The following is a 14,548-nucleotide window of genomic DNA, read 5'->3' on the forward strand; positions in this document are numbered from 1 at the left end:
CTTTGTATTGCATCTGTATTATATACCCTTATATTTGGGGACTTTATTGTACAACATTATATGTAAGAAAACAAACATGAATCTATTGATATCAAGGCTTCTTTTGCTTTAACATTTCAGCATCTGCTTGTGTTGTATGATAAGGACAATTCAACTATATGTCGGTGTTTGTATTTATTATCAACAGAATACTTATGGTGGTTTTACAATTTAGAATTATTTTTAACTGACATCATTGTATGCTCTTATGATTCTTGCATTGAATACTTGCTTTTTGCTTCAAAATCTTTGGCATTTTATATTATTTGAAATTATATAAAGTTATTTAGGATAATTATCACCTATATATTTTCTATATCTTAATTAATAAACTGAATAATGTTTAAATATTTTAATACTATTGAAAAACTAATGTATTGCTCAAAAACCTTTCTGAGCTAAGGAATATGGCTACATATGCTACCAAAAGCTTTGTTCATTATTTTTATTGTTTTTCTTTCCTTCCCTATATATCTATTTTGGGACTCTGATGTAAGTGCTACTGATTGCATGAATAACTTCCAAACAGGAATGCATAAGAATGCATTATATAACTAAGAAATGCTTACTCTTAACTTGTAATATATAGTATGCACATATAGTTGCGTGTGGTATAAAGAAACTTTGTTGTCTAGCAATAGAATGACTATAGAAACACATCTTGTTTAGTTTTTTTTCCCAGTCAGGATGTCTACAATGCTGTTTCTATAAGGCATGCATTAAAACATTGGTAAATTTAATATATACTATTGACTAATTGAGATGTGCCAAATCTGCTAGATGTATTGTAATTTAACTAAATAACAAAATGTATGAGACTTTTTATTGGGCTTGGCTTTACATAGCTATAAAGACAGCAATGTGCTTTAATGTTTCTATAGTACTTTGTAAGTTGTTCATAATTCTTTATAACTTTACTTTATCATTATCACATATTTATGTTGCAAGTAAAGCAAAACAATTGCTTTAATCAGTAGAGATGACACGTGTTCTACTGTGTTCCTGGAGAAGTGTACAAATAGTGAGGGAAGAGTAGTAGTCGCTTTGGTCTGCAGGCTTTCTCCAGTCTTGTGGCTTCAACAAACATAGTTGAGATGGAGGGGTAGGAGCTCAGTAAGGGAGGGAGGGAAATAGTTCAGTGTTGCAGCCCACTTCTTGTTTTTAAATGTGCATACATCTCCAGGAAAAATAAATAGCCTGGGGGACTAGAGAGGGTAGGAGGGAACATTCTCATCAACTTGCTTTCTTTTAAATTGATTTTTGTGATTGTGGCAGTTATCCTAATGATATTTGATTAAATTTTCAAGTGTGTCAACATGGCAAAAAAAGTTGGGGATACCTGCCATTCAATGAGTAAACTAGTTTTCCTCAAGATTATGTAAGCTGGAGTTCAACTCGAAACTTAAAAAATCTAAATCCTTTTAACAACTAAACCAACTAACAACTAAAGAGCAGACAGCTTAAATGACTGACAAATAACATTATGTAATTTGATTCCATTCGTATTACAGTGAGGGGAAAAATTATTTGATCCCCTGCTGATTTTGTACGTTTGCCCACTGACAAAGAAATGATTGGTCTATTATTTTAATAGTACAGTTGCAAGAAAAAGTATGTGAACCCTTTGGGATTATGTGGAGTTTTGCATGAATTGGCCATAAAATGCGCTCTAAACGTCATGTAAGTCACAACAATAGAAGAACACAGTCTGCTTAAAATAATACTACACAAACATTAGCTGTTATCATGTTTTAATTGAACATAAAATGGAAACATTCACAGTGCAGGGTGGAAAAAGTATGTGAACCTTTGGACTTAATAACTGGTTGACCCTCCTTTGGCAGCAATAACCTCAACCAAACGTTTCCTGTAGTTGCAGATCAGACCTGCACAACGATCTGGAGTAATTTTGGACCACTCCTCTGCACAAAACTGTTTCAGTGTAGCAATATTCTTGGGATGTCTGGTGTGAATCGCTCTCTTAAGGTCATGCCACAGCATTTCAATCGGGTTGAGGTCAGGACTCTGATTGGGCCACTCCAGAAGGCGTATTCTGTTCTGTTGAAGCCATTGTTTTGTTGAATTACTTGTATGCTTTGGGTCATTGTCCTGTTGCATCACCCATCCTCTGCGGAGCTTCAGTTGGCGGACAGATGGTCGTACGTTTTCCTGCAAAATGTCCTGATAAACTCTGGAATTCATTTTCCCATCAATGACAACAATCCGTCCAGGCCCTGAGGCAGCAAAGCAGCCCCAAACCATGATGCTCCCTCCGCCATGTTTTACAGTGGGGATGAGGTTTTGATGTTGGTGTCCTGTGCCTTTTTTTCTCCACACATAGTGTTGTGTGTTTTTCCCAAACAACTCAATTTTGGTTTCATCTGTCCACAGTATATTTTGCCAGTAGTGCTGTGGAACATCCAGGTGCTCTTTTGCAAACTTCAAACGTGCTGAAATATTTTTTTTGGACAGCAATGGCTTCCTCCGTGGTGTCCTCCCATGTACTCCATTCTTGCTTAATGTTTTCCTTATTGTAGATGTGTCAACAAAAATGTTAGCATGTGCCAGAGATTTCTGTAGGTCTTTAGCTCACACTCTAGGATTCTTCTTTACCTCATTAAGCATTATGCGCTGTGCTCTTGCAGTCATTTTTACAGAACAACCACGCCTAGGGAGAGTAGCAACAGTGCTAAACTTTCTCCATTTGTAGACAGACTGTCTTACCGTGGACACATGAACATCAAGGCTTTTGGAGATACTTTTGTAACCCTTTCCAGCTTCATGCAAGTCAACAATTCTTGATCGTAGGTCTTCTGAGAGTTCTTTTCTGTGAGGCATGGTTCACATCAGACAATGCTTCTTGAGACCAGTAAACCCAAAACAGGTGTGTGTTTTTAAAGGGCAGGACAGCTGTCAGCAACACATCCAATATCATCACACTGGTTGGAGTCAAGGTTGGCTCACTCCTGGCTCCAATTATTTATTTTTTATTTTATTTTAATCCCATTTATATCCCGCCCTTCTCGGAAGACTCAGGGCGGCTTACAAGCTGTTGGAGAAGTCATTAGACTAGGGGTTCACATACTTTTTCCACCCTGCACTGTGAATGTTTCCATCTTATGTTCAATTAAAACATGACAACAGCTAATGTTTGTGTAGTATTATTTTAAGGAGACTGTGTTTTTCTATTGTTGTGACTTACATGATGTTTAGAGCGCATTTTATGGCCAATTCATGAAAAACTCCACATAATCCCAAAGGGTTCACATATTTTTTCTTGCAACTGTAGGTTTATTTTAACAGTGAGAGACAGAATAACAAAAAAAATCCAGAAAAACTTTTCAAAAAGTTATAAATTGATTTACATTTTAATGAGTGAAATAAATGTTTGATCCCCTATCAGCAAGATTTCTGGCTCCCAGGTGTCTTTTATATAGGTAATGAGCTGAGATAAGGAGCACTCTCTTAAAGGGAGTGCTCCTAATCTCAGCTTGTAAAGACACCTGTCCACAGAAGCAATCAATCAATCAATCAGATTTCAAACTCTCCACTATGGCCAAGACCAAAGAGCTGTCCAAGGATGTCAAGAAAAAGACTGTAGACCTACACAAGGCTGGTATGGGCTACAAGACTATCGCAAAGCAGCTTGGTCAGAAGGTGACAACAGTTAGTGTGATTATTCGCAAATGGAAGAAACACAAAATAACTGTCAGACTCCCTTGGTCTGGGGATCCATGCAAGATCTCACCTCGTGGAGTTTCAATGATCATGAGAACAGTGAGGAATTAGCCCAGAACTACACGGGAGGATCTTGTCAAAGATCTCAAGGCGGCTGGGACCATCATCACCAAGAAAACAATTGGTAACACACTACATCGTGAAAAAGAAAGCATTTATACAGGCCTGTCTGAACATCTGCCAATGAACATCTGAATGATTCAGAGAACTGGGTGAAAGTGTTGTCAGATGAGACCAAAATTGAGCTCTCTGGCATCAACTCAACTCGCCGTGTTAGGAGGAATGCTGCCTATGACCCCAAGAACACCATCCCCACCATCAAACATGGAGGTGGAAACATTGTGCTTTGGGGGTGTTTTTCTGCTAAGAGACAGGACAACTTCACTGCATCAAAGGGAGGATGGATGTGGCCATGTACCATCAAATCTTGGGTGAGAACCTCCTTCCCTCAGCCAGGGCATTGAAAATGGGTTGTGGATTCCAGCATGGCAATGACCCAAAACACATGGCCAAGGCAACAAAGGAGTGGCTCAAGAAGAAGCATGTTAAGATCTTGGAGTGGCCTAGGCAGTCTCCAGACTTTAATCCCATAGAAAATCTGTGGAGGGAGCTGAAGGTTCGAGCTGCCAAATGTCAGCCTCAAAAATCTTAATGACTTGGAGAGGATCTGCAAAGAAGAGTGGGACAAAATCCCTCCTGAAATGTGTGCAAACCTGGTGGACAACTATAAGAAACATCTGACCTCTGTGATTGCCACCAAGTACTAAGTCATGTTTTGCGACGGAGTCAAATATTTATTTCACTCGTTAAAATGTAAACCAATTTATAACTTTTCTGAAATGCTTTTTTCTGGGGTTTTTTTTTTGTTATTCTGCCTCTCACTGTTAAAATAAACCTACCATTACAATTATAGAGTGATCATTTCTTTGTCAATGGGCAAACGTACAAAATCAGCAGGGGATCAAATAATGTTTTCCCTCACTGTATTTTTAACCTCTGGAGAAAGCATGGCCTGGACAGTGGCTGCTGAAAATTAATTTGCTGACCACCTTCTGTGACCTTCCATATCCTGTTTCTCTTCATTATTTAGATGTTAAATGGATGCTATAAGTGGTTCAACTAGATGGTGAGGCAAAAAATGAAAAGTCACTTGAAGCAAATTCTAAACCAACTGACATTGTGTTGTCAGAGGATGAAGAGAATGGCTCATTGGATAGCACATCCAAGCCTAAAAGTTCCCCCTCAAAGGACCCAATCATTGAGGTACTTCCATATTGGAAAGAGGCTTTAAAGTCACATTTACTTGTAATAACATGTTCTTTTTCTAAGACTTCTGTGGTTTGTTTCTTAGTTTTTAGATAGTGGCAGACAATTCTCTCTACAGCTACAATGTCTTTCTTTGGTTATGAAAGTAGCATGTCCTCATAGTTAAATAGGGAAGAGAAAGGATTAGAAAATAGGTGTATATATGTACATATTATTTATGAAACCTGTATGATTAGAAAACCATCATTTTAAGCCAGAACATGCTGCTTAATATTTAACCTAGCCCACTGAATCATCAGATTAATACTGTTTAAACTTAAAATGAGCAATGCAACTATTCAGACATTATGAAAGTACTACACCTATCAGCTTATTTTCTTACATGCCATATTTTTTAACTCCGACAACCAAATCTTTTTCAATACCTTAAATTGCAGAGTACAGGGTTAGAATAAAATATGTAAAACATTAGAAAGCAATGATGGCTAATTTTTTCCCTCTTCGGTGTAATCAGCCTGACATAATGAATGAAACGTAACAGGCTTCTGAGTTTCAGAAGAATATGGTTATGGAGATAGAAGATTGTGTAGTGGAGTTGTGGAAATCTAAAAGATATGTTCCAGTTTTGACTGTACCAGAACCCTAAAGGTAAAGGTAAAGGTTCCCCCGCACATGCGTGCTAGTCGTTTCCGACTCTAGGGGCCGGTGCTCATCTCCGTTTCAAAGCCGAAGAGCCAGCGCTTGTCCGAGGACGTCTCCGTGGTCATGTGGCCGGCATGACTGGACGCCAAAGGCGCACGGAACGCTGTTACCTTCCCACCGTAGTGGTCCCTATTTTTCTACTTGCATTTTTACGTGCTTTCGAACTGCTAGGTTGGCAGAAGCCTAGCAACAGGCATATTCATTATGTGACTTACCATTGACTGTATCCTCTAGCAGAGCAGATAGAAGAATGTTGATTCAGGTTATAAAGAACATTTGGGCAGAGGCAAAGTCCAATTTGGTACTAAACCATGCTGAATTATTTCCAATGAAATAAGTTTGAACTGTGCATTTCCGTGTGTTTCATCCCAAATTGTTTCAAGCTATCACTGAAAATCTAAATTAGCTCTGCAATGGGAATATTGTGGAATAGTGGATAAGGCACTAAAATCATCCTGGGGAGACACAGGTTCAAATCAGCCATGGGAACTAATGGAGTAAGTTTGGACCAGTCATCTACCCTCAACTCAAACTATTTTGAGCTTACTATGTGGGAATAAAGGATTGCTGTTCTGGGAATAAAAATGAATGTAAGTCACTGAACTCCTGAAGAAAAGGAAAGATAAAAATGCATACCAACAAATACACAGCTAAAAGACATAGTAAATTAAAACAATGCAATATAATGTTGAACATAATATTTTAAACTAGCTTTCTCCAACCACACAGGACTGCAACTTCTAATGCCCATGTTTAAAATAAGTTGGCTGGAATGATTTATAGATCTTATAGGGTGCTTTGCATCATATCAGAACAGTGGATTATCTTTGTACCAAGAGTAACTTTTACTCAACATATTTTCCTGAAAATCAAGGTTGCTTCAGGATCCATTTGAGTTGATTATTCATACTTGCTAAATACTTATATACATTAAGTTACTTTGTACAAATTGTATATATAGAAAAATCAACATCTGTGTTATGCTTTTGGCAGGCACCGCCTAGGAGCCTTAGACCTCGTTTCAGGAAAAAAAGTACCTTATCTTCTACTACTGAAACCACAAGTCTGTGAGGAACCATCCAGCACCAAGATCCACAGAATGCCTCTCTTCTGCCTTAAAAGATCTACATTATTGTATGTGTGTGGGGGAGAGGGGAACAGTGGTGAGAGGGATGTGTTTGTGATATTGTAGCATTTTAGAAATGAACTTTCTTGTTCCCCTTTTCTTACGCTGCCATTTGTGTTGCATTATATTTTCCATTGGCAGAAGCAATGTTTCTTCTAACCCTGATTTCTTTGCACAAGTTTTTCCCCAAGCTACAGTAATGGGGTTCAATATTTGTAACCATTAAGTTACATTATTTTAGTTTTAGCTCTGTTAATGAACTTAGAAAATGAATTCTTCATCTGTTTTAAAATTATATTTATTTGGAGTTTAATAATAAATATAATGTGGACTGATAGGGGCGACAGATTTTTCAGACTGTGAATGATGTATTAAGATTGTTTTGACAAGTAGTGAAAATGTAAAAACAGATCTAAATATGTTACTATTTCTTCTGTGTATTCATTTATGGAGTTAGTTACTGTATATTCTGTCACTAAATCCCACTGGAGTCTTAGAAATGTAGAGATGAGACACATATTTATAGGACTATAGCACTGTTGAATCTTTGTTTTGATGCCATAATTTACTTAAGACTGATATCATTATGTTCAACTATGAAATCAGGTAGACATTGCATTCACAGTTATAGAGCTACAATTATGCTATTGAGAAATTCACTGTATAAAAACACACTGGTACAGTATTATCTAACATGTTGATCATTTTAGTGGGCTATTGTGCGACATGTCTAAGGCATGTTTATGGTTGCACTAATGAATACTAGGGTGCAAATCATAATTAGTTTTCAGTGCAAATCAATCCTCTGTCCATATGATTTAATCCTTTCATTCTCCCAGCTCACATGTTAGCATTTATTTAATTTAGAGAAGTTTGCAGATTTCAGCAGTAATGTAGCTTTTGGAATAGATTACAACAGTCTGTAGTTAGATGATACATTTGTAATTATAGAAAAGTTCAAAACAAGGACAACATACTAGGATTGGTGTATTTTAGCTTTGGATCGATGTCTTCTATATGTGTAAAGCATGTGAAATTTTGAAGATTATACTATATACATTTGTGTTTACCTTTGTAGCTATCTCATTAAAAACAAAAGTACTGTAGAACATAAACATGTTGACACTGAAGATAGCTAGATTGTATATGACAGCACTAATCTAATCTCCTTCATATTTCAGTCTCCATTGTCAACATTATAAAGTGGATATTTGAAGTAAATATACAGGTAAATCCCGAGTTACGAGTGTTCACTTAACGCTTGTTCGAAGTTATGTGATCAGCGCCCCCTAATGTTTACGGGCAAATCCCAAAATTACGACTATTGCAGTATCACAGCAGTCGTTTGCCCTTACGAGTGACTGACCGCAGAGGTTCTGCAATATTCACCCTATTCCTCTCCCTACTACCCACAACTGCTTCTCCCTCCCTTCCTTCTGCCCTGGACTCACTTACCTTGCAAACTCTGTCTCTTCTCTGCCACGGTTTCTTTCACCTTAAGGGAGAGGAGAGTCGGCTTGGAAATGCTTTTCGCGCCGACAATGGAAGCTCCTGGGTGCCATAATATTGTGTGGGTTCAAACACAAATTCTCTGCAAAAGAGATCATGGTCCCTGGAAGCTTCCATTCTCGGGGGGGAAGTGTTTGCTTTGTTTGCATGCCTATGGGGCAAAGCGTGGAATCGGAGTTGGTCAGGCGCTGGAACCAATGCTGTCCGTGGCCCAGGTGCGCTGCTCACTCACGTGCGGCAGCCTTAGTGTGAGGGTAGGAACAAAGCCTTCAACTGAGTGGGGAGGCATCGCGGGACCAGGTCCCTTTTTTTAAAAAAAAATCCCATTTATATCCCGCCCTTCTCCGAAGACTCAAGGCGGCTTACAATCTAAGAAGCACAAATCAATGTGCTTAGCAATAGCCTTCATTCTATGTATATGCCTGCTTATTAGGACTTTGCCCCCCCCCAGCGGCATTTTTACAACGTCAGCTTATTGCCCCCAACAATCTGGCTCCTCATTTTACCTACCTCGGAAGGATGGAAGGCTGAGTCAACCTTGAGCCTGGTGGGACTCGAACCTGCACTAATTGCAGGCAGCTGGTGTTACTTAAGGAGGCATTAGCCCACTGCTCCACCAAGGCTCTTGCAGCAACAGCAACCATCTGAGAGGCCATGATCCCCCTCCCCAGCCAGCCACCTGCCCCACCTGACCTACTCCTTGCCTGACCGGCCGGCTGGCAAAATCTTCACCACTCTTCTCATCATCATCCTCACTCATTGAGCGGAAGGTTTGAGTTTGTCTGCTCCTTCTGAGTGAAAGGAAACGGAGACGCAGAGCAGGATTGCTCTCAATAAGGCTGACTCACTCCGGAGACTTGTTTTCACAGGATTGTTTCAATAAGAGCGAGGTGAACTCTCTTCAGAGGCTTGTTTTCACAGGATTGCTCTCAATAAGAGCGAACTGTGCTTTGGCTCTGTTTTCTCCAGAAAGGAGCTTGAGAAATGGCTTTTTCTTGGCGAAAACAAGCCTCCAAGCCCTGATGCTGATGGAGAGGCAGTGGCGGCCACAGCAGATCTTTCCCTGTCTCCCTTCGCTTCTGCAAAGCCTCCCTTCACTAATCACCTTTCCAGCTCTGTTCTCCGCCACCGCTGCAGGGCAACAAAAGAAGCATGTGGGACTACCGATTAACAAAATAGTTCAATCAGACCTTCCAACTTTGCGAGATCCATTTTTTTGTGAGAAGTTGGATTGATCTTTTTTTTTTAATTCCACAAACTTCTTTTGTTGCCTTGTACATGGAGAATGGAGCTGGAAAGGAGGTTAGTGAAGGAACTTGGTTGCCCTGGGGTGGGGGTTAGGATTTGGCATTGTGAGTGCCTTGGGGTGTGGTGGGGGTTAGGGTTTGGCATTGTGGATTGTGGAGCTTTGTGTTCTAGTGGGGCTATTCAAAATGCTGGGATTTCCTGCATTTTGAAGCACCCTGTGTGACTGCATAGAAAGGAACGCTCTGTTTGTCAAGCGCACCATTCCAGGCATACAGAGCTTGCAGTCTCTTCCAGATCTCCATTTGGATAAAAAGTCTTTTAGCGCTTATAGAGCGCTTCCAAACACAGCCAGTCCCTGCATTTGGAAGCGCTCCATAGGTGCTGAAACATTTTTTTTTATCCCAACGGAGATCTGGCAGAAGGCTCCGTTTCTCAAGCGCCCCATTCCAGGCAAATGGAGCTTGCAGTCTCTGCCAGGTCTGGTGAAGATCTGATGTTTCAGCACCTATGGAGCACTTCCAAATGCAGGGACTGGCTGTGTTTGGAAGCGCTCTATAGGAGCTAAAAGACTTTTTATCCCAATGGAGATCTGGCAGGGACTACAAGCTCTTTGGCTAGGTTTTCGCAGGAAAAAGCCATTTCTCAAGCCCCTTCCTAGTGAAAACAAGCCTCAGAAGTGAGCATGCCTCACTCTTCTTAAGAGCAATCCTGCAAAAACAAGTCTCTGGAGTGAGGTGCACTCACTTCAGAAGCTTGTTTTGGCTAGGAAGGGGCTTGAGAAATGGCTTTTTCCTGAGAAAACAGCCAAAGAGAGAGGCACGCTCTCTCCGGAGGCTTGTTTTCGCTATGAAGGGGCTTGAGAAATGGCTGTTTCCTGCAAAAACGCAGCCAAAGAGAGAGGCACGCTCTCTCCGGAGGCTTGTTTTCGCTATGAAGGGGCTTGAGAAATGGCTGTTTCCTGCAAAAACGCAGCGAGGCATGCTTGCTCTGGAGACTTGTTTTCACAGGATTGCTCTCAAGAAGAGTGAGGCATGCTCGCTCCGGAGGCTTGTTTTCGTCAGGAAGGGGCTTGAGAAATGGCTTTTTCCAGCAAAAACAGAACCACAAAGTGAGGCACTCTGTTTCTAAGTGTGCATTTGCATGCAGACGGAGCTTCCAGTTTCTCCAAGGTCTCCGTCCTGGTGAAAATTGTTCCGGCAATGGCGGAAAGGAGTTGGGGGTGGGAGCAGGAGATAGTCACCGCAAACACTGCGAGAGTTCAGGCTCCCATTCTCTGCAAATGAGGATCGGTGCCTGAATTCACACAACATTACGGACACCCAGGAGTTTCCATCGACTTTCCCTCAAAGGCAGAAAGCGTGGCAGAGAGGAGACAGATGTTTTCAAGATAAGTGAGTCTGGCGCAGCAGGAAGGGAGGGGGAAGCATGAGGTATCTGAGTGGGTCGGGGGTGCCTTGGGGGCCTATTCCATCACTAGACCCCCCAAAGGCCTTCCCCACCCTGAGATGCCTCATGTGCACTTAACGAGCCCTGTGCGTCTTAACAAGCAAGGGAGTGATCTCATTCTAAGTATGAGATTCACTCTACAAGTTTTGGAGTTACGAGTGGAATGGGCAGGCTCCATTATATTCTTAATTTATGGACTACCTGTATAGGATTTTTCTTAGCGTGCTTCAGTATTAGTCTGGAACTTCCTAATGCTTTTTTTAAAAAATCCTGTTGTATCAGCAACACACCACTAGCATTATACGAAAAAATAATAAAACAATTGTCTCCCATTTAAACTAAATTTGGACCTGTTGCCATTTTAATCAGTAAATCAAGAACTTAAATGGCAGCTAAAAAATATTCAGTCATAGGACAGGTATCTCAAAATCAATGTGTCAATTTACATATTTATTAAGAATCTATAGGCATATTTTGTCTGTCTCTCTCATACATATTCACCTACTTTGTTATTATTTGAAACAATAGCAGACATACAAGTAGAGTTTTGCCATTGTGTTATATACAATTGAATTTTTTTAGAAAAAAGCTGGTAAATTTATATTCTTTTATGCCAAAAAGATGTTTCTTCTCAAATTCTATAACACTTTATTTTAATTAAAGCTAATCAATGTCTTTTTGATCAGCTGTTTACTAAAAATATTACTGTTCTGGACTTTGTTTTGTAAATACTGAAGTGAAATTGTTGAAATTGCCTTATCTCTCATATGAATTCATTGTAAAAAATTATTTGTATCTAGCAAATGTACTAATTGCAGTTGAATTGTATGCCTCTATATAACTCAGTGAGAATCATGAATGGCTACATAGTAATTGGTGGATTTTTAATCTGCAATATTGTTGGAAACAAATTGGTCCTGGCTGCTATAATAAATTGTTAAGATACATGTAGCAAAACCCATTAGTTTTGGGGATTTGAAAACTCAAGGCACATACTTTCTATCAAAATACTGGGACTATTTTTATTTTCAGTAACACATTTCCATATAATAATGATGTGCTTTTTTACTGGACACACTTAATGGAATAGTTGTTTTAGTTTTCCATTATTTTTTGGGTCAATATCAGAAGCGAAATGTGCATCCAAACCAACTCCAATTTCCACATCACTCAGTCTGAAATGACTGAGTTGAACTGCAGATATGGAGGCATCAATGGATCATATCAGGAATATCTGATGTGTTCCATTAGCACATGTTCCTGCTGCAAGCAGTTTTAGTATTATAAAATGAACTGAGACTATAGAGAAGATTCCAATATATAAAGGAATAAAGTTCCCTTGCCCTGTGTCCAGGGACCTTTTAAAATATCACGGAATGCCTTTGCCTTCATGCCAAATTGTATTTCCAGCTTTTCAATCTAGCCATCTTCCTAGAATTGCACAGTAATCCGCATCCAAGTACTAACCAGATCTGACTCTCTTATTTGGCTGCATAACAGCTAAGGTAAGGTAATCTGTAATGCAAACCTAGCACAGTATTACAATACCCTACATTTACCAAATATCCAATCTATATTTCTTTTCATGAGGAAATAAGCCTGTGATTTAGGTCTATAATCTGTAGTTTATTATTATTGGTCATAGACCATAAAAATAAGTACCTCAGTATCAAAACAATACAATTAAATTTGATATGGATTATATTTGGATTTACCCTTTTTGAAACAGTTTATTTCTATCATAGCCAGTATATATATCTCCTTCCATCTGCCTTTTGAAGGTTTCTGTAACTTGATGATATATATCATCATCTTTCATATATCACGTATATGAAATTATATATTATATATACTCAAAAGGCAGATGGAAGGGTATTTCGGAGACCAGTGTAAAACCTCTTTTGACATTTTGGGACATAATATTAAACAATAGGCAGGTGTAATACTTTTTATGGATTCATTGGTACAAAATAAGGTGAATCTGGATGAAATCATTCTGGAATTTTTTTTTGGCATGTTGCTTAAATATTTAATTGGCCTGTTGAAAATTATTAAGAGCAATGCATTAGGGGAAAGTTCACAGTATTTTGGGGTGGAATTTAAATGATTTCCACCAAGAATGGAATTTATCTTTTAACAGTCAGAATAGCCAAACCTCTTGGGTCGAGAATTAATTTAAGCCAATAACTAACACATACTTGACCCATTCCATTTTTGGCTTATGTTTGGAGTGCATCGTGAAACCCAAAATATGTCTCTTAGAATAGATGATTGAATAGCTCTATGTTCTAGGCACATATTTGAAACCTGTAAAATAGTTGTATTATTGCTTTGATCTCAAACACTTTTAGCCAGCTTAGTCTATGACTACCTCTTTCATAAAGAAAGGCCTTAAGATAGCTGCTGCACTCCTTCTTACCTTCTCTTTTAAAAACTGAATTAGGGTCTTGAAGTGCCTGTCGATAACCGTTCTGAAATATTTAAAAGACTGAACCTGTTCTATAACATTCCCATTAATTTGCCATGAACATTTATATTAGCAGGTCTCTGAACAGATCATAACTTTTGGTTTTTTGATAATTAATAATCTGACCATTATCTGTTGCTTAGGCCCTAAATTTGGTATATTTGCCTTAGTCTTTCCATCTTCACTCTGGAGACACAGGAAGCAATGTTCAGTTTTGCCTACCAAAGGCAATGATATCACGGATATAGTGGTATCTCCAAATTAGAAGATTCAGATGCCTCAAAAGGCTGCCAAAGAACTTGAATTGCTGCTGCCAATTAGAAAACTTAAAAGAGGGCAAATGGAGAAATACTTTTTACCTGCTCAAAGGCAACTTCTTATACCATTAGTGGTTAAGGCATTAGGCTAGAAACCGGGAGACGGTGAGTTCTAGTCTCACCTTAGGTTATGAAAGCCAGCTAGGTGACTAGACTAGTCACTCTTTTCTCGGCCCAATCCTCATCATAGGATTGTTGTTATAGGGGAAATAGGAGAAAGGAGTATTAGGTAGGTTAGCCACCTTGAGTTATTTATAAAAATAATAAAGGTGGGATATAAATATGTGAGGCAGAAAAACTCCATATTTAAGACAAAATCTGCAAACAAAAATTAAGCAAAAAGAATATATGTGGAAACAGGAAATAAAATTTTTATGAAATAAGATATTTAGAAAAAATTTCTGAATATAATATTGGATGGTCCCTAGCCAAGCATACACGGTCTACTACTTTCAAACTGTACTCTGCAAGATAAATGTATTAAATGTATAAAAGTGTTCTTGTGCTAAATGTTTCATAAGTAATTTTTTTGCAGTAGCATATTTTATATTTGGCACGCTGTCTGCATTTGGAAATTTACCTTAATGTCTAATATCTGAGGCTAATCTGGGTAATTAAGGTGTTTTTCCCCTTTTGAGTTATAGCAAATTGCATAGAGCACTAAAGAATGAACTGTATGATCAGACACTA

At 38.9% G+C, this 14,548-nt stretch overlaps 1 protein-coding gene across 4 annotated transcripts in view; it reads left to right on the forward strand.

Annotated features, from left to right (window-relative positions):
• Nucleotides 1-8,726, forward strand: part of LOC308677486 (receptor expression-enhancing protein 1) — a 70,793-nt gene extending 62,067 nt beyond the window's left edge. For 2 of the 4 annotated variants that reach the window (XM_081343930.1, XM_081343928.1), the window contains 2 exons: nt 4,889-5,040; nt 6,739-8,726. In XM_081343930.1, the coding sequence (XP_081200056.1) occupies nt 4,889-5,040; nt 6,739-6,816 (230 nt within the window). In that variant the 3' untranslated portion in view covers nt 6,817-8,726. Of the gene's footprint in view, nt 1-4,867; nt 5,041-6,738 lie in introns of all 4 variants that reach the window. The other 2 variants (XR_014028501.1, XM_081343929.1) reach the window with 2 other exon arrangements.
• The last annotated feature ends 5,822 nt before the right edge of the window (nt 8,727-14,548 follow it).

Source organism: Vipera berus (assembly GCF_964194415.1).
Source record: "Vipera berus genome assembly, chromosome: Z".
NCBI classification, from domain to species: domain Eukaryota; kingdom Metazoa; phylum Chordata; class Lepidosauria; order Squamata; family Viperidae; genus Vipera; species Vipera berus.